Consider the following 26827-nt stretch of genomic DNA (forward strand, 5'->3'; position numbering starts at 1 on the left):
TAATCTAAATTGTATTATTCAGATCCTCTCTCTCTCCCTCATTCTCACTATCTCTCTCAAGAGTCTGAATCTTGAGTTGAGAGAATTAGGAAAGTAAGTACCACTTTAAATGCATGGCGTGTTCAATTTCAATTGTACTATCAAGATTAACAAGGAATCTTTCTGTGTTTTACTCGGCTTCTTCTAAAGTAATTTCAGGAACCCTGCAACTCTTCTCTCACTGTCTGATCACCTAAAAGAAAAGTAGAGGTCAACTGACATTACTGTTTCAACTTCCCAACTTGACCTGCAAATTTCACTACATCTGTAAAGATTCTTACCTTCTTTCCTCTGTCACTGTGGAAAAAAGTTTCCACATCTGTTCAAGATTAACCTTCCATCTGCACACCTGATCTCATCTCTGACTGTCCTCTCTGGGTTCCTGCTCCATCAATGAAAGCCTCTATCCTACATTGAATTTTTCCCACTTCCCTCGACCCTTCATGGCCTCCAAATCATCTTCCTCCCTTCTTCCATTCACAGCTAAGTTTCTTTAAAGAGCCATAAATAGTCTCCCCACCTCCCACTCATTTCCCATTCATACACTGAAAACCTAGATTTCATTACCATTGTGCCCACGCATCCATTCTTGTCACAGACACTAATGAACCACTTGCTGCTAAAGAGCATGAAAACTTTTAGGCCAGGCTCAGTGGCTCATGCCTATAATCCCAGCACTTTGGAAGGCCAAGGCAGGAGGATCACTTGAGCCGAGGAAGTTCAAGACCAGCCTGGGCAACACAAGAAGACACTGTCTCTACAAAAAAAGAAAATAAATAAAAATTAGCCAGGCGTGGTGGGGCACACCTGAGAGGTTGAGGCTGCAGTGAGCCATGATCACGCCAGTGCACTCCATCCTAGGCAGCAGAGCAAGACTCTGTCTCAATTTAAAAAATAATAAAATTTTTTTTAAAAAACCAGGTGCAGTGGCTCATGCCTGTAATCCCAGCACTTTGGGAGGCCGAGGCACATGGATCACCTGAGGTCAGGAGTTCAAGACCAGACTGGACATCATGGCAAAACCTTGTCTCTACCAAAAATACAAAAATTAGCTGCACATGGTGGCAGGCACCTGTGATCCTAGCTACTTGGGAGGCTAAGGCAGGAGAATTGCTTGAAGCAGGGAGGTGGAGGTTGCAGTGAGCCAAGATTGCGCCACTGCACTCCAGCCTGGGCCACAGAGTGAGACTCTGTCTTATAAAAAAAAAAAAAAAGAAGAAGAAGAAGAAAGAAGAAAGAAGAAGAAAGAAGGAGAAGGAGAAGGAGAAGGAGAAGGAGAAGGAGAAGAAGAAGAAGAAGAAGAAGAAGAAGAAGAAGAAGAAGAAGAAGAAGAAGAAGAAGAAGAAGAATTAAAAAAAAAAAAAACCTTTTCAGTCCTCATGTCACTAAACCTTGCTTCGCAGGTACCAGCCTAATTGGTTTTCCTGTCTCTCTGCCTGCTCTTTTCAGAATCTATTACTCTTCTCACACTTCCTCCGTTGATCCTCTTATTCTCCAGGTTACAGTCCTATACCTCCTCCCTTCTTATTTCAACTTCTCTCCCTGTGCATTTTCACCTGTTCTCAGATCTCCAAACATAAGCACCATATTGTTCATCCCCAAATCTCTACCTCTACTCGGTATACTAGACATTTCTATCTTAAACAGAGCATATCCAAAACTACTCTTGTTAACTTTCCATTCTATAAGATCAACAAAAATAATTCTCAAACTTGAGAATGCCAGCATTCAATTTTGGAGCTTATCAAAAATTAGGATACCTAAGTCACACCACCCCACCTACCCCTGGATAATACAATCTTATAGCATCTCATGTGTCTGGGATAGAAAATCTTCATACATCATAACCACCCCAGGATATTATGACACAGGTATCCAGGCTTTGGAACACAATAATCAGTGTTTTTGTCTATGTGAAACACACATATGTAACGATTTTTGTATAGCAAGCTTCAGAAAACAAAGGAAGCTGCTCACAGCTCACCACAAACTATGAGGGAAGCAGTATCTCAGCATATTGGTAACCTACTGGTGGCACCCCAGTAAGGAGCTCTAATAGAAATGAATGAGTGAACAGTATGTCATTCAGATAATCAGTAAGCATAGTTTCCAACCAAGCTGAACTTTAGATAGTTTGGGCAGAAGTAGGTTTGAAATTGTTCTCTTCTGGCAGGTATTTCTGTGGCATGACTCTTACATGGCCAAATAATTGGGGAATCACATGCTTTAACAAATAGTGAGGGCAGAGGCAGGGCTGAGGAACCTCCCAATACCCTCTGAATAGAAGGCCTTCCCATCTCCTATCAGTGGAAAATTAGGGACCAAACGTTCCTTCAAAACAACTTAGTAGGTGCTCAGTGCAGTTTAGTACTCCCACTCTTCTGCTTTACCAACACAATTTTCTCCTTTCACATTTTCCTGCAGATTCCACTGTTTCAATTATAGGCAAGAAAAACAATTTTTAAAAAATGTAAGAGGATAATATTTATATGCAGTAAACAAAAGAAGAGTTATAATAAGTTTTCTTTTTAAGAGGCTAATGACTATCTAGATTACCCAAAAAAAGTCCATGACTATAAACCAAATACAAATTTCAAATAGCAATGATACAATAATATATAATCAAACTGTTTTAAAGGTCACTTAAAAAGCATGAAGATGCATAAGAATAAGCTAGGATGTAGGTTTTAGTATTATAATATGATAATGAAAGCAATGATTTAACAATTGTTTTCTACCACCAAATAGAGCTAGTATAATTTCATTATGGTATGAATGGTTTCCAGGTCCAAAAAAAATGCATTTTTCTTGTAAAGAATTTCTACAAAAGTAAATTTTCCAAATTTTGATACAAATGAAGTTATGCCATATAATTTGTACTAAATTCCAGCAAACAATAAGACAGAATCAGTACAAACCAGAACATAAACAAAACAGAAAGACTATTGTTATCAGTCTGCTACCTATTACTTATAAAAAAAAACACCTTCAAAATTAAGTACAATTTAGATAGTTCAATTAAGTTCTAAAAAGTACACATTTTGAAAAGCAAGTCATTTTTATTTGATCTTTTTCTTTTTTTTTTTTTTGAGATGGAGTCTCGCTCTGTCACCCAGGCTGGAGTGTAATGGCACTAAATCAGCTCACTGCAACCTCCGGGTTTAAGCGATTCTCCTGCCTCAGCCTCCCAAGTAGCTGGGATTACAGATGCCTGCCACCAAGCCCAGCTAATTTTTGTATTTTTAGTAGTGACAGGGTTTCAACATATTGGCCAGGCTGGTTTTAAACTCCTGACCTCGTGATCTGCCCACCTTGGCCTCCCAAAGTGCTGGAATTACAGGTGTGAGCCACCGTGCCTGGCCTTATTTGATCTCTTTAAAGCTTTGATCCAAGATGCATGGTAGTAAATTGCTTACCTTGTCCATTTCCACTATTGTCAACATTAGCCAGACACAAACAGCCTTGATCAAATTCTTCTTTATCTCCCAGAATAGTAGACCACCAATCACGGGCTTTAAATAAAGACATTTTCTTTCACACTAAAAAGAAAACATTTATAATAATCGAATTCACACTATGAATTAATAATTATGTCTTAAGGCATAGCAAATTAAACTTGGACAGATCTGAGAAGACATTTCTATATTAACTTTTTAATATTTTGTACACATAAATGAAACCACAAATCCAAATGGCTGGAAGCATTGATCAGATATTTTGCAACACCATTAGTAAATTGGGCTGAGAATTATACATTTATGTTGTGCTAATTCTCTCTTCCGAAACATTTAGGAGAGAATTGCAGAAAATAACAAAAGAACATATTCTTTGGCGGATCAAGATTCAAATTCCATCAGCACTATTTAACACATAAGTCTTCAGTGAAATACCTAACTTCCTTTCAGTCTAGTCATTGGCGAGACTGCACTACAGTTGGCCCTCCATACCTGTGAGAGATTGGTTCCAAGACCCCACAGATGAAAAATCCCCAGTTGCTCAAGTCCCTTATTATATATAATGACCTGGTACAGCCAGCCTTCCATATCCATAGGTTTCAGTCTGCAGTTGGTTGAATCCATGGATGTGAAACCTGGGGATATGGAGGGCCAACTGCATCTCCTATTACAAAGAGTTGCTGAGACAAATGAGATCAAACCCATCAGTGACTAGCCCTGGAAATGGTATGTTACAGGTACTTAAAAAGCATTCACTTCCTCTTACTATGCTAGTTACAGAAAGGCAAAACAGAAGAGGGAAATTCACACCAAAAATGAAGCAGGAAAATTGGGCTGCAGGACCATTTATACCAGTAACTATCTGTGCGTCCTTGGGCAACCCACATAACCTCTCCTTACTTTGATTTCTTATCTAGGATGACTATAGACCAGCCCTACCTACCACTGAGTTGCTGATATGGCAGATGTGAAAGCACTTGGACCTTTGAATTACAACACAGATTCACATGCCCTGGGACTCTACAACAGTTCATTTATTTAACATAAATGAGGCTTTCCTTCATGTTACACTGATTTAAATGGTAGTTAGGAAATGCAGTCAATTCTCCTTATTCACAAAAGTTATGTTTTATAAGGCCGCCGTAAACAATGAATTAGCAGATACTGAGCCATTGCTCCTAGGAGAAACACAGGGTTAGATAGATTCCTGCAAGCTTCTAGTAACAACAGTTTCTTCAACCAATCAATACATAATGTAGTGTTTTTTGTGCTTCTATTTAAAGATACCTTATTTAATATGTATTGATGATTCATTACTACGGGAATCATGGCCATCGGCACTAGAACTCAGTCTGAACTAAGCTTATCTAATTGCACGTACAGATGCTTTTCAATTTATAATGGGATTACATCTCAATAGAACCATCATAAATTGAAAATATTTTAAGTCAAAAATGCATTTAATATACCAGGGAAAAGATCAAAAATCAAAATTTGAAGTATGGTTTCTATTGAATGTGTATCACTCCCACAACATCCTAAAGTCGAAAAATCATAAGTCAAACCATTGTAAGTCAGGGACCATCTGTCTGTTCTCCACAAGATACATCACAGCCTTTTTGCATTTAGGAACATTAGACAGCACTTCAGTATTACATTTGCAGGCCATTTTAAACAGTGAAAACACCACACCCGCCTCCAAAAACAACTTACCAAAATGTGGGGGAAAACATGACACTACATACTGTAGACCATGAAAGGACACTTGCTTATAGTATGAGAACTGAAACAAGAAAGCAGTTGTTTAACATCAGCTGGGAACATGTGCATCAGGTGACTCAATTTTTACTCCTTTGCACTTGACCACAAACGACCACAAAAGTATTGCAAGCACTGATTTGGGGGTTACAAATAAATTTTAGCAAATAGGCAAATTCACGAATGATACAAAGTCTGCCAATAATGAGGATCAGCTCTACTTTTTTAAAATGTAGACCAACCTACCTCTTAAAGTAAGCCTTTCACATGGGCTAATCATTGAAACCAAGGTCATTTTTTTTTTTTTTTTTGAGACGGAGTCTTGCTCGGTAGCCCGGGCTGGAGTGCAGTGGCCCGATCTCAGCTCACTGCAAGCTCCGCCTCCCGGGTTTACGCCATTCTCCTGCCTCAGCCTCCCAAGTAGCTGGGACTACAGGCGCCCGCCACCTCGCCCGGCTAGTTTTTTGTATTTTTAGTAGAGACGGGGTTTCACGGTGTTAGCCAGGATGGTCTCGATATCCTGACCTCGTGATCCGCCCGTCTCGGCCTCCCAAAGTGCTGGGATTACAGGCTTGAGCCACCGCGCCCGGCCCGGTCATTTGTTTTTATACAAAGTTGGCCAAGAAATTGGCTGTAAATAATGTGGTGGGAAAGTACAGACTCTGGAAGCAACCTGTGTGAGTTTGAATTCCTGCTCCACCACATACTAACCATGCAACCAGTGGAAGGTTACTAAAAGTTAATGAACGTCTCTGTACTTCGGCTTTCTCATTTACAAAACAAAGGTAAGAGTGGTGTCGTGATGATTAAATAAGAATGCAGTTTCCTACAGAACTGGAAAAAATATGTGCAGGTCATATATATGATAAGGAATTAATATCCAGGATACGTAAAGAACTCCTACAACTCAACAACAACAAAAACAAACCAGGCCATTAAAACATAGGCAAAAGAACCCGAACAGACACTTCTCCAAAGAAGATACACAAATGAGCTGGGCGTGGTAGCTCACACTTGTAATCCCAGCACTTTGGGAGGCAGAGACAGGAGGATCACTTGGGGTCAGAAGTTCTCGAGACCAGCCTGGCCAACATGGTGAAACCTCATCTCTACTAAAATACAAAAATTAGCCAGGCGTGGTGGTGGGCACCTGTAATCCCAGCTACTCAGGAGGCTGAGGCAAAAGAATTGCTTGAACCCAGGAGGCGGAGGTTGCAGTGATCCAAGGTCATGCCACTGTACTCCAGCCTGGGTTACAGAGTAAGACTCTATCTCAAACAACAACAAAAAAGATATACAAATGGCCAGGAAGAATATGGAAAGATGCTCAAAATCACTAATCATCAGGGATATGCAAATCAAAACAACATCACCTCACATCCATTATCAAAAAAATATATATATATATTCAACCTAAGAATGATGACTGCAAGAAGGAAAAAACACAAAATAACAAGTGTTGGCAAGGATGTGGAGAAATTGGAATCTCTGTACACTGTTGGTGGGAATATAAAATGGTGCAGCTACTATGGAAAACAGTGGGTAGGTCCCACAAAAAATGAAACGTAGGGCCGGGCGCAGTAGCTCACGCCTTTAATCCCAGCACTTCGGGAGGCCAAGCCAGGTGGATCACAAGGTCAGGAGATCGAGACTATCCTGGCTAACACAGTGATGCCCTGTCTCTACTAAAAATACAAAAAATTAGCCAGTTGTGGTGGCAGGCACCTGTAGTCCCAGCTACTTAGGAGACTGAGGCAGGAGAATGGCATGAACCTGGGAGGCAGAATTTGCAGTGAGCCGAGATCGCACCACTGTACTCCAGCCTGGGCGACAGAGTGAGATTCCGTCTCAAAAACAAAACAAAAAATTAAACATAGAAGTTTTGATCCAGCCATCCCACTTCTTGGTGGATATCCAAAAGAACTAAAAACAGCATCTCAGAGAGATATTTTTACACACAGATTTACTGTATCATAATTCATAATAACCAAGAGGTAGAAGCAATCTAAACATCCATCAATGGATAAATGGATAAAGAAAATGTGGCATACCCATACAATGGAATATTATGCAGCCTTAAAAAGGAAGGAAATTCTGACATATGCTATGTAGATGAACCTTGAGGACATTATGTTAAGTAAAATAAGCCAGTCACAAAAAGACAAACATCATATGATTCCACTTATGTGAGGTACCTAGAATAGTCACAGAAACATTAAGAATGGTGACTGTCAGGGGCTAGGAAGAAAGAAGAACTGTTAATAGGTATATAGTTTTGACTTTGCAAGATGAGAAGTTCTGGAGATTGGTTGTACAACAATGTCAATTTACTTACCATTACTGAACTATATAGTTAAAAATGGTTAGATGTTCAATTTTATGTTACACGTATTTTACCACAATTAAAAATAAAAAATATACAGTTTTAGTTTTTTACAAAAAGGAATACAGTAGACCACTTAGTACAATACCTGGCACATAATAAGCACTCAATAAGTGTTAGCTGTTGCTCTGGTTTTGATCCCTTTTTATGATTTTTTAAACTTACATTAAAGAAAAAAATTCAATGTCCTGGTTAAACACACTATGGTACATCCACACCATATCAATATAACTTAAGAATTTAAAACATAACTGACACATGCAACTTGGATAGATTTCAAGAGCATTATGCTGAATGAAAAAAAAAATCCAAAAAGGTAAAATATTAAATAATTACATTTCTAATTCTCAAAATGACAAAATCATAGTAATGTAGAACAGCCATGTGGTTGCTAGGCTTACAGGAGGGTGTAACTATAAGGAGCTAATAATAAAAGGCACTTTCTTTGGGATTAATTTCTTAGAAATATCTACAAAAAAAAAGTGCATCCAATTTGATTTGGTAAAATCCAAATCAAATCTATAGTTTAACTTTAGTATTATATTAATGTCAATTTAATGGTGGGCTGGGCCCAGTGGCTAACATCTATAATTAGCCTAAGCAACATAGGGAGACCCTATCTCTACAAAAAATAAAAACATTAGATGGGCTTTGTGGTCCATGCCTATAGTCCCAACTACTCTCAGGAGTCTGAGGAGAGGATCAACTGAGCCCAGGAGTTTGAAGTTACAGTGAGCTTTTTTGGGGGGTGGGAAACAGAGTCTTGCTCTGACACCTAGGCTGGAGTGTAGTGGCACAATCCCACTCACTGCAACCTCTGCCTCCCAAGTTCAGGCGATTCTCCTGCCTCAGCTTCCCAAGTAGCTGGGATTACAGACACCTGCCAACACGCTCAGCAAATTTTTGTATTTTAGTAGAGATGGGGTTTCCCCATGTTGACCAGGATGGTCTCCAACTCCTGATCTCAAGCCATCCACCCACCTCAGCCTCCCAAAGTGCTGGAATCATAGGTGTGAGCCATCGCGCCAGCCTGCAGTGAGCTTTGATCAAGGCACAGCACTCCAGCCTACAAAACAGAGATCCAGTCTCTACGACAAAAACAAATTTGATGGTTTTGATCATTGTACTGTTTTCATTGGGAAACCATTATTTTTACAACTTCTAAGTGAGTCTGAAATTCTTTCAAAATGACTAGTTTAAAAAAAGAAATACCAGGAGAAAAAAGAACGAAAACTCCATCCAAAGTCCTCTCTTTATGCTAAGAAAGAAATTAGATAAACACTGGAAGTTGATGGAAGTGAACAAATATCTAACAGGTAAACAAATTTATAATGAGTTTCAAAATATGTGGGAAACTTTCTGAAAAATATTTGCACCATTTGTTTTTACTGATGACATTATGTAACCATACAAATTGTCAGATTACTAAACTTCAAATCTGGGAGCAAGCATTGAAAAAACATAATAATCATCTGTATTATACTTTTACTGGATTTTTGAGAGGAAAGTAACAGTATTCAATACATCCCAGATAGTCTCACTATATATGCCAAATACCTAGGAGAATTGTAATATGCCATACTACTGGACTACAAGAATGAGGATACATCATTCTCTTGCAGCTCAGAGCAGAATATTACCCAAATTCACACTTGAAATGCCAATGATTTCCTAGGAGGACTCACAGGACACAGCACAGTCATCTTCATGGCTATGAAGGATGGCTATGATAAAAGGATAAAAAGCATAATCACGAAAGGGAAAGGTGCATGATGAGAAATCTGGAGAAAACCAGACACAAGCTTAGAAGACAAAGGAATGGTACAGAGGTTAAGAAGAAGAGGAATCCGACCGGGTACAGTGGCTCACGCCTGTAATCCCAGCACTTTGGGAGGCCGAAGCGGGTGGATCACAAGGTCAGGAGATGGAGACCATCCTGGCTAACACGGTGAAACCCCGTCTCTACTAAAAATACAAAAAATTAGACGGACGGGGTGGCGGGCGCCTGCAGTCCCAGTTACTCAGGAGGCAGAGGCAGGCAGGAAAAGGGCGTGAACCCGACAGGCGGAGCTTGCAGTGAGCCAAGATCGCGCCACTGCACTCCAGCCGGGGCGACAGAACAAGACTCCCGTCTCCAAAAAAAAAGAAGAAGAATTAGAAGAGGAATCCACCAGAAGCTTAAAAGGGGCATTCACTGAGATCAAAACAAAGCCAGAAGAAAGTTATCTGGAAGGAAGTGGGGAAAAAAAAAAAATGTATCCAGAATAAGGGAGTGACCTGCTGTATCAAGTGCTCCTGATACACCATAAAGGATGAAGACATGGAGGCATAAGCTCCATTTGGAGACATAGCTAAGGACAGAAATCAGTAGTAACCAACCAAAGAGTAAGTGATCCTCTGCTCACTCCTGCTTCAGCCGGTTCAAAAGTCTCAGGGAGAGAAAAATAAGAAAGGAAGAACTATACAACACTCAAGGGGGGGTCTTACCTTTGCCTTACACAGGCAGAAAAGAAAACTGCATGGGTTTTCCTCTTCCTGCCTAGAGAACACACTAAACCAAGTAAGGGAGAAAGAAGAGTTTTTTCTGTCAATGATAATGAATGATACATTTTTTAAAAGTCAAAATCCTTAGATAAGTGACCACAAGAGACAAAGCTGGAGTTTGAATATAAATACTGCATCAAGTGAAAGTAGCTATCCTATGAAAATGACCTTAAAAACCTGCTAGTCAATAAATTTTTTCAGCTTGCTAGAATGAATACAAAAATATCCTCCAACATTATGATCTAGTGGGCTGTTAAAAGATAAAAGACAAAAAAAGAATCAAAAAAATCCTCCAATATGAAAGAACTAACTTTCCAACAATGTCGACAAATAGGAATGCCTATAGAAGACATTCATTTCTCATTAACTTTTTTGTTTTTGTTTTTGTTTTTGAGATGGAGTTTCACTCTTGTTGCCCAGGTTAGAGCGCAATGGCACGATCTCAGCTCACCGCAAACTCCACTTCCTCGGTTCAAGTGATTCTCCTGCCTCAGCTTCCCGAATAGCTGGTATTACAGGCATGTGCCACACCCAGCTAATTTTGTATTTTTAGTAGAGACGGGGTTTCTCCATGTTGGTCAGGCTGGTCTTGAACTCCTGAACTTAGGTGATCCACTGACCTCAGCCTCCCAAAGTGCTGGGATTACAGGCATGAGTCACCACACCTAGCCTCATTTCTCATTAACTTCTAACCAAAAATTAGAAATCTACTTGTACTGACAAAATAACAAAGGCATCATTTAAATCCTTCTTGGCGAGGCACAGTGGTTCATGTCTGTAATGCCAGCACTTTGAGAGGCCAAGCCAGGAGAATTGGTTCAGGCCAGGAGTTTGAGACCAGTCTGGGCAACATAGCAAGACCCCATCTCTCCCCCTAAAAAAAAAAAAAATTAGCCAGTCTACCACTTGAGCCCAGGAGTTGAGGCTACAGTGAGCCATGATTGCGCCACTGCACTCCAGCCTGGGCAACAAAGCCAGACCCTGTCTCTTAAAAATATATATATCATATTGTTTCTCCTGCTCTATCAATTTTTCCTCATTCACCCACCACTTTCTTTGCTCCTGAAATCCTTCTTTTCACAGAGTTTGGTTCCTTGCTACTCCAGGTGTACTCCCTGGATCAGCAGCATCTGTATCACTCAAAAACTTATGAGAAATGTTGAATCTCATCCTCCCCAAACAGTATCTCCAGGTGAATCACAAGGACCTTAAGGTTGAAGAGGCAATGATATAACTGATACCTGATTGCCTAAGTGGATATTTTCTTATAGCAGAGCTCCAGTTTTCCCCTTCTTTTTCAGAGGGCCTCTGCCATCAGTTACCTTTTGAGGGCTCAAAAAAAAATTATTTTTCAAGTCAAAGACCTAAAACAGCTGTAAAGTATCCATCAATCAGCTGGTCCTCTCACTTTACAGGAGAGGCCCAGAGAAATTACATGATTCCCATACCTCACACAGCTAATAGCAGGACCTTGCTTCTGCATACTCTCTCCCTGGTCTCTAGACCCCTGTCTCATTAGGCTGCCAATAATCTGCAATTTAATATCAAAAAACTGAAAAAGTATGTCGATAGAAGGATTTTTTTGTTGTTGTTTGTTTGCTTTGTTTTAATCTTTAAAGACTGTGGAGGAATGGCTAATTTTTAAACCTACGTCCAATAAATGGCTCTTCCTCACAAGAACATAGCTACCTTAATTATTTCAGAACAATATTTCAGAGCAACAACAAAGACTTTCATGTCAGGGCAAACATAAGGTCATGCATAGGAGAATTTCATAAATTCCATTACATAAACATCTGTATGTTTGTTCCCCCAATGTCGGAAGTAGTATCATGCACCATTGTAGACAATAATTTATTGAACAATAAGGACTTACATCTTTAAAGAATTAATAAACAATAGAAAAAAACAATTTGGGCTGATAATCAATAGTCACCATTTGTTTCCAAAGTGCCTCTCTCCAGTTTCAAAAGTAGAAGCACAGAAGAAGCACTGCCCACCCCGAAGAAATTAAGAAACCACAAACTCTCATCAGTACAAAGTTGGGATACCACTAATTTCCTTTGATAAAAAATGGGTGGATTTCAAAAGACAGCTTAGGCAGCAGTGATGGCAGCCGCTGCGAAGACGCTGGCTGCAGCGGGGGAGACACAGCAGGGGCTGCCCACTCTGTGGAGCCAGCGGGGGCCGGGAACAGGGAGGAGCCCCGCCCCCTACCAAGTTGGAGGGGCAAGAGCCCCGCGCTCCTGGGCGCAGCTGCAGCCACTCAGTCACAGCTCCAGACCCAGGCATCCCTGCACTGTCGGTGGCCCGGGAAGCACCCCCGCCCCTGCAGTTTGGAAGTGCCCACTCCCGCTCCCTGGCCTCTCCCAACTCCCAGAGCCCACTCCGATTTCCAACCAAAGTTGAAGCCCAGCCCAGGTGCTGTCGCAACCCGGCCATGTGTGTGCGTGCTCCGGGCAGTGCTGATACACCAGTCCCCTAACACCTCGGTCCCCTCTGGACTCTGGGTGCAGATAGCACAGGAGGGACACACACGGGGAGCTGAGGGCTTAAGTATACTCCACTGGTATACCCAAGAACAGAGGGGAGACCCTCTGCTGACTCAAGAAGAAATAAAAAATCTAAATAGATCCATAATAAATAAAGAAATTGAATTAGTAATCAAAAAACTATCCACAAAGAAAAGGCCAGGCCAAGATAGATCCACTGGTGGACTCTACTAAACAATTAAAGCAAAATTATACCCATTCTTCAAAAACCACTCCAAAAAACAAGAGAGAAGAGAATACTTCCCACCTCATTTTATAAATCTAGTTACCCTGAGCCAAAACCAAACACATCACAAGAAAACAACAGACCAATATCCCTTATGAATATGGATGCAAAAATCCTCAACAAAATACTACTAGCTAACTGAATCCAACAATATATAAAAGGTATTACATAACATGTCTAAATAGAGTTACCTAAAGAATGCAAGGTAGGCATCCTTAACATCCAGAAATGAATTAATGTAAAATCAATAAAATCTAAATCAAAAGCCACTTGATCACCTCCATAAATCCAACTCTTCCATTATAAAAAACACTCAAAACACTAGGAATAGAAGGTTCCTCACACTGATAAAAGGCATCTATGCAAAATCCACAGCTTACATTATACTTAATAGTGTAAACTGAACACTTTCCTCCTAAGATCAGGCATAAGACAAGGATGTCTGCATTCACCACTTGTATTCAAAATCATACTGGATGCTCTCAACTATAGCAATTAGGTAAGAAAAGGAAATAAAAGGCTTCCAAATGGGAAAAGAAGAAGTAAAACTATCTTTACTCACAGATGACATAATCTTGTATATAGAAAATCCTAAGGAATTCACAAAAAAAGATTAGAACTACTAAATGTGTTAAGCAAGGTTGCAGGATACAAAATAAATATACGAATACCAATTATATTTCTATATTCTTGCAATGAACAATCTAAAATGAAATTTAAAAAATAATTACGGAGGGGCGGAGCAAGATGGCCGAATAGGAACAGCTCCAGTCTCCAACTCCCAGCGCGAGCGACACAGAAGACCGGTGATTTCTGCATTTTCAACTGAGGTACTGGGTTCATCTCACTGGGGAGTGCCGGACGATCGGTGCTGGTCAGCTGCTGCAGCCCGACCAGCAAGAGCTGAAGCAGGGCGAGGCATCGCCTCACCTGGGAAGCGCAAGGGGGAAGGGAATCCCTTTTCCTAGCCAGGGGAACTGAGACACACAACACCTGGAAAATCGGGTAACTCCCACCCCAATATTGCGCTTTAAGCAAACAGGCACACCAGGAGATCATAGCCCACACCTGGCCGGGAGGGTCCCACGCCCACGGAGCCTCCCTCATTGCTAGCACAGCAGTCTGTGATCTACCGGCAAGGCAGCAGCGAGGCTGGGGGAGGGGCGCCCGCCATTGCTGAGGCTTAAGTAGGTAAACAAAGCTGCTGGGAAGCTCCAACTGGGTGGAGCTCACAGCAGCCCAAGGAAACCTGCCTGTCTCTGTAGACTCCACCTCTGGGGACAGGGCACAGCTACACAACAACAACAACAACAACAACAACAACAAAAAAAAAGCAGCAGAAACCTCTGCAGACGCAAACGACTCTGTCTGACAGCTTTGAAGAGAGCAGTGGATCTCCCAACACGGAGGTTGAGATCTGAGAAGGGACAGACTCCCTGCTCAAGCGGGTCCCTGACCCCTGAGTAGCCTAACTGGGAGACATCCCCCACTAGGGGCAGTCTGACACCCCACACCTCACAGGGTGGAGTACACCCCTGAGAGGAAGCTTCCAAAGCAAGAATCAGACAGGTACACTTGCTGTTCAGAAATATTCTATCTTCTGCAGCCTCTGCTGCTGTTACCCAGGCAAACAGGGTCTGGAGTGGACCTCAAGCAATCTCCAACAGACCTACAGCTGAGGGTCCTGACTGTTAGAAGGAAAACTATCAAACAGGAAGGACACCTACACCAAAACCCCATCAGTACATCACCATCATCAAAGACCAGAGGCAGATAAAACCACAAAGATGGGGAAAAAGCAGGGCAGAAAAGCTGGAAATTCAAAAAATAAGAGCGCATCTCCCCCGGCAAAGGAGCGCAGCTCATCGCCAGCAACGGATCAAAGCTGGGCGGAGAATGACTTTGATGAGATGAGAGAAGAAGGCTTCAGTCCATCAAATTTCTCAGAGCTAAAGGAGGAATTACGTACCCAGCGCAAAGAAACTAAAAATCTTGAAAAAAAAGTGGAAGAATTGACGGCTACAGTAATTAATGCAGAGAAGGTCCTAAACGAAATGAAAGAGATGAAAACCATGACACGAGAAATACGTGACAAATGCACAAGCTTCAGTAACCGACTCGATCAACTGGAAGAAAGAGTATCAGCGATTGAGGATCAAATGAATGAAATGAAGCGAGAAGAGAAACCAAAAGAAAAAAGAAGAAAAAGAAATGAACAAAGCCTGCAAGAAGTATGGGATTATGTAAAAAGACCAAATCTACGTCTGATTGGGGTGCCTGAAAGTGAGGGGGAAAATGGAACCAAGTTGGAAAACACTCTTCAGGATATCATCCAGGAGAACTTCCCCAACCTAGTAGGGCAGGCCAACATTCAAATCCAGGAAATACAGAGAACGCCACAAAGATACTCCTCGAGAAGAGCAACTCCAAGACACATAATTGCCAGATTCACCAAAGTTGAAATGAAGGAAAAAATCTTAAGGGCAGCCAGAGAGAAAGGTCGGGTTACCCACAAAGGGAAGCCCATCAGACTCACAGCAGATCTCTCGGCAGAAACTCTCCAAGCCAGAAGAGAGTGGGGGCCAATATTCAACATTCTTAAAGAAAAGAATTTTAAACCCAGAATTTCATATCCAGCCAAACTCAGTTTCATAAGTGAAGGAGAAATAAAATCCTTTACAGATAAGCAAATGCTTAGAGATTTTGTCACCACCAGGCCTGCCCTACAAGAGACCCTGAAGGAAGCACTCAACATGGAAAGGAACAACCGGTACCAGCCATTGCAAAAACATGCCAAAATGTAAAGACCATCGAGGCTAGGAAGAAACTGCATCAACTAATGAGCAAAATAACCAGTTAATATCATAATGGCAGGATCAAGTTCACACATAACAATCTTAACCTTAAATGTAAATGGACTAAATGCTCCAATTAAAAGACACAGACTGGCAAACTGGATAAAGAGTCAAGACCCATCAGTCTGCTGTATTCAGGAGACCCATCTCACACGCAGAGACATACATAGGCTCAAAATAAAGGGATGGAGGAAGATTTACCAAGCAAATGGAGAACAAAAAAAAGCGGGGGTTGCAATCCTAGTCTCTGATAAAACAGACTTTAAACCATCAAAGATCAAAAGAGACAAAGAAGGCCATTACATAATGGTAAAGGGATCAATTCAACAGGAAGAGCTAACTATCCTAAATATTTATGCACCCAATACAGGAGCACCCAGATTCATAAAGCAAGTCCTTAGAGACTTACAAAGAGACTTAGACTCCCATACAATAATAATGGGAGACTTCAACACTCCACTGTCAACATTAGACAGATCAACAAGACAGAAAGTTAACAAGGATATCCAGGAATTGAACTCATCTCTGCAGCAAGCAGACCTAATAGACATCTATAGAACTCTCCACCCCAAATCAACAGAATATACATTCTTCTCAGCACCACATCGTACTTACTCCAAAATTGACCATATAATTGGAAGTAAAGCACTCCTCAGCAAATGTACAAGAACAGAAATTATAACAAACTGTCTCTCAGACCACAGTGCAATCAAACTAGAACTCAGGACTAAGAAACTCAATCAAAACCGCTCAACTACATGGAAACTGAACAACCTGCTCCTGAATGACTACTGGGTACATAACGAAATGAAGGCAGAAATAAAGATGTTCTTTGAAACCAATGAGAACAAAGATACAACATACCAGAATCTCTGGGACACATTTAAAGCGGTGTGTAGAGGGAAATTTATAGCACTAAATGCCCACAAGAGAAAGCAGGAAAGATCTAAAATTGACACTCTAACATCACAATTAAAAGAACTAGAGAAGCAAGAGCAAACACATTCAAAAGCTAGCAGAAGGCAAGAAATAACTAAGATCAGAGCAGAAGTGAAGGAGATAGAGACACAAAAAACCCTCCAAAAAATCAATGAATCCAGGAGTTGGTTTTTTGAAAAGATCAACAAAATTGACAGACCACTAGCAAGACTAATAAAGAAGAAAAGAGAGAAGAATCAAATCGACGCAATTAAAAATGATAAAGGGGATATCACCACCGACCCCACAGAAATACAAACTACCATCAGAGAATACTATAAACACCTCTTCGCAAATAAACTGGAAAACCTAGAAGAAATGGATAATTTCCTGGACACTTACACTCTTCCAAGACTAAACCAGGAAGAAGTTGAATCCCTGAATAGACCAATAGTAGGCTCTGAAATTGAGGCAATAATTAATAGCCTACCAACCAAAAAAAGTCCAGGACCAGATGGATTCACAGCTGAATTCTACCAGAGGTATAAGGAGGAGTTGGTACCATTCCTTCTGAAACTATTCCAATCAATAGAAAAAGAGGGAATCCTCCCTAACTCATTTTATGAGGCCAACATCATCCTGATACCAAAGCCTGGCAGAGACACAACAAAACAAGAGAATTTTAGACCAATATCCCTGATGAACATCGATGCAAAAATCCTCAATAAAATACTGGCAAACCGGATTCAACAACACATCAAAAAGCTTATCCACCATGATCAAGTGGGCTTCATCCCTGGGATGCAAGGCTGGTTCAACATTCGCAAATCAATAAACATAATCCAGCATATAAACAGAACCAAAGACAAGAACCACATGATTATCTCAATAGATGCAGAAAAGGCTTTTGACAAAATTCAACAGCCCTTCATGCTAAAAACGCTCAATAAATTCGGTATTGATGGAACGTACCTCAAAATAATAAGAGCTATTTATGACAAACCCACAGCCAATATCATACTGAATGGGCAAAAACTGGAAAAATTCCCTTTGAAAACTGGCACAAGACAGGGATGCCCTCTCTCACCACTCCTATTCAACATAGTGTTGGAAGTTCTGGCTAGGGCAATTAGGCAAGAGAAAGAAATCAGGGGTATTCAGTTAGGAAAAGAAGAAGTCAAATTGTCCCTGTTTGCAGATGACATGATTGTATATTTAGAAAACCCCATTGTCTCAGCCCAAAATCTCCTTAAGCTGATAAGCAACTTCAGCAAAGTCTCAGGATACAAAATTAATGTGCAAAAATCACAAGCATTCTTATACACTAGTAACAGACAAACAGAGAGCCAAATCATGAATGAACTTCCATTCACAATTGCTTCAAAGAGAATCAAATACCTAGGAATCCAGCTTACAAGGGATGTAAAGGACCTCTTCAAGGAGAACTACAAACCACTGCTCAGTGAAATAAAAGAGGACACAAACAAATGGAAGAACATACCATGCTCATGGATAGGAAGAATCAATATCGTGAAAATGGCCATACTGCCCAAGGTAATTTATAGATTCAATGCCATCCCCATCAAGCTACCAATGAGTTTCTTCACAGAATTGGAAAAAACTGCTTTAAAGTTCATATGGAACCAAAAAAGAGCCCGCATCTCCAAGACAATCCTAAGTCAAAAGAACAAAGCTGGAGGCATCACGCTACCTGACTTCAAACTATACTACAAGGCTACAGTAACCAAAACAGCATGGTACTGGTACCAAAACAGAGATATAGACCAATGGAACAGAACAGAGTCCTCAGAAATAATACCACACATCTACAGCCATCTGATCTTTGACAAACCTGAGAGAAACAAGAAATGGGGAAAGGATTCCCTATTTAATAAATGGTGCTGGGAAAATTGGCTAGCCATAAGTAGAAAGCTGAAACTGGATCCTTTCCTTACTCCTTATACGAAAATTAATTCAAGATGGATTAGAGACTTAAATGTTAGACCTAATACCATAAAAATCCTAGAGGAAAATCTAGGTAGTACCATTCAGGACATAGGCATGGGCAAAGACTTCATGTCTAAAACACCAAAAGCAACGGCAGCAAAAGCTAAAATTGACAAATGGGATCTCATTAAACTAAAGAGCTTCTGCACAGCAAAAGAAACTACCATCAGAGTGAACAGGCAACCTACAGAATGGGAGAAAATTTTTGCAATCTACTCATCTGACAAAGGGCTAATATCCAGAACCTACAAAGAACTCCAACAAATTTACAAGAAAAAAACAGACAACCCCATCAAAAAGTGGGCAAAGGATATGAACAGACATTTCTCAAAAGAAGACATTCATACAGCCAACAGACATATGAAAAAATGCTCATCATCACTGGCCATCAGAGAAATGCAAATCAAAACCACAATGAGATACCATCTCACACCAGTTAGAATGGCGATCATTCAAAAGTCAGGAAACAACAGGTGCTGGAGAGGATGTGGAGAAATAGGAACACTTTTACACTGTTGGTGGGATTGTAAACTAGTTCAACCATTATGGAAAACAGTATGGCGATTCCTCAAGGATCTAGAACTAGATGTACCATATGACCCAGCCATCCCATTACTGGGGATATACCCAAAGGATTATAAATTATGCTGCTATAAAGACACATGCACACGTATGTTTATTGCAGCACTATTCACAATAGCAAAGACTTGGAATCAACCCAAATGTCCATCAGTGACAGATTGGATTAAGAAAATGTGGCACATATACACCATGGAATACTATGCAGCCATAAAAAAGGATGAGTTTGCGTCCTTTGTAGGGACATGGATGCAGCTGGAAACCATCATTCTTAGCAAACTATCACAAGAACAGAAAACCAAACACCGCATGTTCTCACTCATAGGTGGGAACTGAACAATGAGATCACTTGGACTCAGGAAGGGGAACATCACACACCGGGGCCTATCATGGGGAGGGGGGAGGGGGGAGGGATTGCACTGGGAGTTATACCTGATGTAAATGACGAGTTGATGGGTGCAGCAGACCAACATGGCACAAGTATACATATGTAACAAACCTGCACGTTATGCACATGTACCCTACAACTTAAAGTATAATAATAATAAATAAATTTTAAAAATAAAAAAAATAAAAAAAATAATTACATTTACAATAGCACCCAAAAGAGTAAAATACATAGGTTAGCCAGGTATGGTGGTGCTCACCTGTAATACTAGCTACACAGGAGGCTGAGGCAAGAGGATCACTTCAACTCAAGAGTTCAAGATTACAGTGAGCTATGATCATACCACTACACTCCAGCCTGGGCAACAGAGCAAGATTCCATCTCAAAAAAAAAAATACTTAGGAATAAATTTAACAAAAGAAATGTAGAACTTATGCTCTGAAAACTATGAAAACATTGTTATAGAAATTAAAGAAGATCTAAATAAATGGAAAACATCCCATGTTCATGGATCTGAAGACTTAATATTGTTAGGATGGCAATACTTCCCAAATCAATCTACTGATTCAATGTAATCCCTATCAGATTCCCAGATGACTTCTCTGTAGAAATCAACAAGTTTCTTCCAAAATTTGTATGGAATTTCCAGGGACCCAGAATAGCAAAAACAATCTTAAAATTAAAAAAGAACAAAGGTAGAGAACTCACACTTCCCCAAAACTTACTAAAGCAACAATAATTAAGCCAGTATGGCACTAGCATAAGGATAGACATAAAGATAAATGGAAAATACTAAGAGTCCAGAAATAAACCCATACATCTATGATCAACCGATTTTCAACAAAGGTGTCAAGATCATTCAACAAGTAATTGCAACAGATGGGTCTAAGATGACCGAATAGTCACTGTTCATCTTCATGCAAAAGAATGAAATTGGATGCTTACCTCTAATCATATGTTTAAAATTAACTCAAAATGTGTCAAAGATCTAAGTATAAGCTAATGTACAGATAAAATTATAAAACTCTTGAAACTCTTAGAAAACAATATAAGTAAATCTTTATGACCTCAGATTTGGCAATGGATTCTTAGATTTGACACCAGAAATGTGAGCAATAAAAAATAAATAAGGGCCAAGCATGGTGGCTAATGCCTGTAACTCCAATACTTTGGGAGGCTAAGGCAGGAGGATTGCTTGAGCCAGGAGTCTGAGACCAGCCTGTGCTGATCCCATCACTACAAAAAATATAAAAATTAGCCAGGTGTGGTGGTGTGTGCCTGTAGTCCCAGCTACTGGGGAGGCTGAGGTGGGAGAATTGCTTAACACTGGGAGGCTGAGGCTACAGAGAGCCATGATTGCACCACTGCACTCCAGTCTGGATGACAGAGCAAGATCCTGTCTCAAAATAAATAAATAAACAAATAAAACCAGGTGCAGTGGCTGACGTCCGTAATCCCAACACTTTGGGAGACTAAGGCAAGCAAACTGCTCAAGCCTGAGAGTTTGAGAAGAGTCTGGGCAACAAAGTGAGACCCCATCTAAACAAAAAATAAAAAATTAGCTGGGCATGGTTGTGTATGCCTATAGTCCCAGCTACTTGAGAGGCTGAGGCAGGAGTTTGAGGTTGCTGTGAGCTAAAATCATGCCACTACACCTCAGCTTGGGCAGCAGAGTGAGACTCTATCTCAAAAAAAACAAAATAAATAAACTAGACTTCATCAAAACTAAAAACTTTTGGTTTTCAAAGGTCACCATCAAGAAGATGAAATGATGGGAGAAAATACTTGCAAATCATATATCTGATAATATACAAGAACTCATACAACTCAATAATTAAAAAAGTCCAATTAAAAATGAACAATGGGTCTGAATAGGTATTTTTCCAAGTAAGATATACAAATGGCCAACAAGAACATAAAAAGATGCTCAAGGCCGGGTGCAGTGGCTCATGCCTGTAATCCCAGCACTTTGGGAGGCCAAGGCAGGAGGATCACCTGAGGCCAGGAGTTCGAGACCAGCCTGGCCAACATGGTGAAACCCCATCTCTACTAAAAATACAAAAAAAAAAAAAATAGCCAAGCATGGTGGCAGGTGCCTGTAATCCCAACTACTTGGGAGGTAAGAGAATCACTTGAACCTGAGAGGCAGAGGTTGCAGTGGGCCAAAATCACACCATTACACTCCAGCCTGGGCAACAAGAGCAAAACTCTGTTTCCAAAAAAAAAAAATGCTCAGCATAATTAGTCATTAGGGAAACACAAATCAAAACTATGAGATATCACTTCACACCTACTATGACAGAATCAAAGAAGTCAGATAGTAATAAGTGTTGGTGAGGATGTGGAGAAATCAGAACCCTCATATACTGCTAGTGGGGATGCAAAATGATGCAACCACTTTAGAAAGGAATCTAGAAGTTCCTCTAACACTTAAACACAGAATTACCATATGACCCAGCAATTTAATACTGAAGTATCTATCCAAGAGCAATGAAAACATATGTCCATACAAAAAAACTTACACATAAATGTTTATAGTAGCATTATTCATAATAGCCAAAATTTGGAAACAACCCAAATGTCCATCAGCTGATGAATATATAAACAAAAGGTAGTATCCATACAGTGGAATATTATTTGGCCATAAAAAAGAAAAGAACAAAATACTGATATATGTTACAACATAAATGAATAAAAGCATATAGGTTTTAGAATGAGACATATCTGGCTCTTAAAAACATGCTAAGTTAAAGAAGCCAGTCACAAAAGGCCACCTATTATATGATTCTGTTTATATAAAATATCCAGGATAGGCAAATTCATAGAGACAGAAAGTAGATTCATAGTTGCTTAGGTCTCAGCATAAGGAAGAACGAAGCGGGAAGGAGAGTTACAGCTAAAGGATGTGCGGTTTCTTTTTGAGTTGATAAAAATAACCCAAACTTGGCTGTGGTAATGGTTACATGTATCTGTGAACATACAAAAAAGGAATTGAATTTTATGCATTAAATGGGTAAATTGTATAGTATTTGAATTATATTTCAACAAAGCTGTTATTTTTTTTTAAAGAGAACAAATGGTGATGGATACATGGGGGTTCATTTTGTTATTCTTTATGCTTTTGCTTATGCTTCAAATTCTCCCAAAAAACAAAAATGAAGTTTCTTTTTTTTTTTTTTTTTTTTTTTTAAGTAGAACACTCCTGTATTTTGGCCACATTTACCATTAGGCCAGGAGCAGTGGCACACACCTGTAATCCCAGCACTTCGGGAGGCCAAGGTGGATTTTTCACTTGAGCTGAAGAGTTCAAGACAAGCCTGGGCAACATAGTGAGACATCATCTTTGCCAAGCATGGCAGAAAAAACAAAAATTTTTTAAACTTCTTTAAATATTAAAAAAAAAGTGCAACAGCAAATTAAATTTAGAAAGTCAGCAAAATACATTCTGCCCTTTTTCCTGGAAGACATCCTAAGTCATCAAGAAAATGAAAAATTAGCCATAAATTGAGACATAAATAAAATGCTCATCTGTATTGCAATCTAGGAAAGATATAGGCCTTGACATTGAGATATTAAGATAAGCAGTTGGGTGGGGGAGATCTGATACTGACAGGTTAGGAAGGATGGTAAGGACCAATAGTAATAAACATTTTTCAGTCATGAAACCTGGCTTTTGGGTTACAAAAATAAACAAAAAGTGTTCTAAATAACAAAAAATAAAATATGTATACACTGATTTTTTAAATTCAGTTTAGTTAACTGTCTTGAATAAGGAACCGAGGTTTGCATTTTATCCCCTTTTCATTCAGTGTTGATTTTCAGTTGCTCACTGATTTGTCTTTTAAGTAACTGGAAAATAAAAACCAGGTTTTTAATGGCATTGTCTTAAAGGAAAGTATCTACTAATCATTTACTAAAGCCCAGTGAGGATTCTAAATGCTTTGCAAGCATTCTATTTTAATCTTCATAACAAAACTACAAAGTAAATTGTAGATACTATTATTCAGGTATCCTTGAATACAGAGAGGTTAAGAAACCTGCACCAGTGGTCTCACTAGTTAAGTGATGTGCGGTACCTAAACCCAGACTGTCTACTCCAGAACCCTAAACAAATGGCCTATGCACACGCCCCTCCATGTAGACTATAAAAACAATAGCTCTATTCACACTAATTCTAATAACTACAAGTTCAAACTGCAGGCAAGTATGTCATACATTTGATTAAATTGTTAAAGGATGATTAGAAGACAATAATTTGAATGTTGTAACAGGTGCATTCCTATAAATAGGCACAACAGATTAGTTTCTAATGCCTTGTTAGAATAATAAATGGGAGATAATCTCCTTACCCCCTAAACTCTAGAAATTCTCTTCTACATTCTTCACTTGACACTTGTTTGTTTTGAATACTTATTTTTTCTACAAGTTTACTCAGATTCAGGTTTTATTTAAGAGGTGGCTGTATTAACACCTCATTGACCTAGTTCTACAATATGATCAGCTGTGAAAGTAATAACCCCAAAGAATGCTGTGGGAAAAACATACGGGTTTGAAGGTCAGTTCTGGAAACAGACCTTGAAGCTGTTGTTCATTTTCAGAGCTTTGCTTTCTCCAGGTTATGCTAGTGTCACATTAAATTTAAGAAAGTAGAAATCAGGTCTTCCAGTCAAAGAAAGATGACAAATGCATATAGCATTAGAAGTATACTGCTTTTGTAGGCAACAATACAAGGGCTCACTTGGAATTTTCAACAAAAGACGCAAAGGGCAAAATAACACAAAATTTGGAGTAGGACAGCTCTGGGTCCACTTTCTGACCACATTTCCACTACATGACCTGAAACAAGTCCCTCATCCTCTAGTATCTCAATTGTTCTAGGATGGAGGAGGATAAAATGGTTCAACCCATAGCAAGTACTCAATAGTCAGTAATAACCTAACAATAGAAACAGTGGTGGTGGGAGAGACGGTAGTAGCAGTGGTAGTGGAAAGACACAATGGTAGTGTGTTCTGTGCGAGACACAATTACGAATGCCAAACTCACCCTCTGGACTGAAATTTGAAATGGGACTCACAAAGACTGATAGCAATCACTAATGGAAATGTTATTAATCAGCAGGGATGTTTTATAATAACTTCATGTATTTTAATAATTTTCAAAAAATATTTGAAAGTATTCTAAAGCATAAGACTTGCTACATCCCTCAAAAGGTGTAAAAGTTTTTAAATTACTATATATACTATTGCTGTTGGATTTTTTCCCTTCAATGAGCATTTCAATGAGCATTTCTATCAAGAAGTTGTACCATAAATATAAGTGTATAGTTGTAATTTAACCACAACAATTACACGCAATGAAAAATCCCTTAAAGTCTCACAAATAACTTGCAACTTGTTTTCAAAATAAAATTTTTTAAAATTCTTCTTTAAAAACTTCTGGGTTTTCTAGTTTCTTTTTTTAATTCTTCCGCTTATTCATGAAAAAAAACTCAGTAATTGTTTTCTTTACAAAATGCTAATAAGTTCGAAAATCTTTCTCTCTCTGAATGCTAGCCAACTTAAGACCCATAGCTTATCCTGCAGCATCTTTCAAGTTGTTTATCAATGAGGACATGTAAGATGTGTATACATGTAAGATACGGTTTCATTTTTAAAATAAAAGTGAGATACCCAAAAAAATACATTTCTCCAGGAAATTGAAGTCAAATGCAGGACTTGACTGGCAGCAAGTGCTGATAAAATCAGCGCAGCTCATCTAAACTGTTGTGGTCTCTAAGTAAAAAGAGAAGAAACAATAATCCTATTACGAGAAGGATTGGGGGTATTAGTACATGCATCCTACTTCAGTCATAGGCTGGGAACTGTTCTGCCCATTTACTCACAGACCTGTTGAAGTGTCTCAGGAGGATGCTCATGCTCCATGTGACATTCCTCAATGGAATCCTTAAAAAGTCTCATCCCTTTTTTCTCAAAGGTATTCACAGAATCGCATACACTTTGTGCTCCTAGTGTTTATTCCAGTGCAAACATCTTTCTAAGAAATCAATCACCTTACAGCCCCCAAACCATTTTATTGCATTGGAGGATCTTGTTCACAAAATAAAAAATGGAAAGGGCATTCATGTACCCGAAGTTTAATACCAGACATACCATCTTACCTGATGCCACGTCAGATGAGCTCTGTCTCACCTTTCTGCGAACCCTCGTTCCGCAAATTTCCCTTTATGAACGCCTGACAAGGTCCCAGTGATGGAGCAGAGGGAGCAAGAACGGAGGGTGCAAAGAAAAGCAACCTTTAGCTTCACTATTCCCTCTCGTCCTCCAGCTGAAAGTTGTTCCACGTCCCGGGCAAAGAGAGAGCCCCACCAGGCAGTACCACCAGCTCCACAGAGTTGGAGTGATTCCCCCAAGAAGCTCCCCTGCGCCCCCCGTCACCCCCCAGAGACCAGCAGAGGAAACGGCATCTATCCCTTGGAAGACACTAGGCAGGCAAGAACAAATGCAAGTCCTGCTGCTCACACCGAGGAGGAAAGGATGGAGGAGGCGGCGAATGGGATGTAGCAGAAACCCGACGGCCGCAGCGGAAGGGACACCTCCCCTCTCCAGACTAACTCTGAGCCATCTTCGCCCTGTTGTCATAGCACTTACAACGGACGCCACTGCGCAGTCACGCCGCGCCGCGCCGCCTTCTGGGGGCTGGAGTCCAGAGAGGCTGAGGCGCGAAGGAGGAGACCGACTTCTCAGGGGGCCGCGGTTGGAATTAGATTACTGCTGGGGCGGGGCTCGAGTGAACCACGGCCTGGTTCTTATTAGCAGAGAGGGATAATTACTGCAATCCTCTGCCCCGTCATGACAGCAGTTCCTCCAGGAAGACCCGCCTCCTGCCTGGGCTCTGGGCGCAGGCCACGCCCCCCAGAAGCGTGCCCGCGCCCTCCCCTCCGAGCGTGTGGGTGGGGCCTAGCGGGGACAGGGCGTCGCGTTCATCTAGGTGGTGCTCTGGGATTCCGCGCTTCTGAGAGTCCCAATCGCCGTGTTTTTTTCCTGCCGGGACATTCATGAGGGCTTCGTCCATGCACCGCGCGACTGTGGCGAGGGTGGTCGCGGTAGCGAGCGCCAGCGTGTGC

At 40.3% G+C, this 26827-nt stretch overlaps 1 protein-coding gene across 18 annotated transcripts in view; it reads right to left on the reverse strand.

Moving 5' to 3' along the window:
* The window catches only part of BBS9 (Bardet-Biedl syndrome 9), a 783674-nt gene extending 757057 nt beyond the window's left edge, over window positions 1-26617 (reverse strand). For 11 of the 18 annotated variants that reach the window (XM_025379706.1, XM_025379700.1, XM_025379717.1 and 8 more), the window contains exons 1-2: window positions 25862-26364; window positions 3456-3578 (exon numbers count right to left, since the gene is read on the reverse strand). In XM_025379706.1, coding sequence (XP_025235491.1) covers window positions 3456-3567 — 112 coding nt within the window. In that variant the 5' untranslated portion in view covers window positions 3568-3578; window positions 25862-26364. Of the gene's footprint in view, window positions 1-3455; window positions 3579-25861 lie in introns of all 18 variants that reach the window. The other 7 variants (XM_025379716.1, XM_025379714.1, XM_025379713.1 and 4 more) reach the window with 3 other exon arrangements.
* Between the last annotated feature and the right edge of the window lie 210 nt (window positions 26618-26827).

This window comes from Theropithecus gelada, chromosome 3 (genome assembly GCF_003255815.1).
Source record: "Theropithecus gelada isolate Dixy chromosome 3, Tgel_1.0, whole genome shotgun sequence".
Classification (NCBI taxonomy): Eukaryota; Metazoa; Chordata; class Mammalia; order Primates; family Cercopithecidae; genus Theropithecus; species Theropithecus gelada.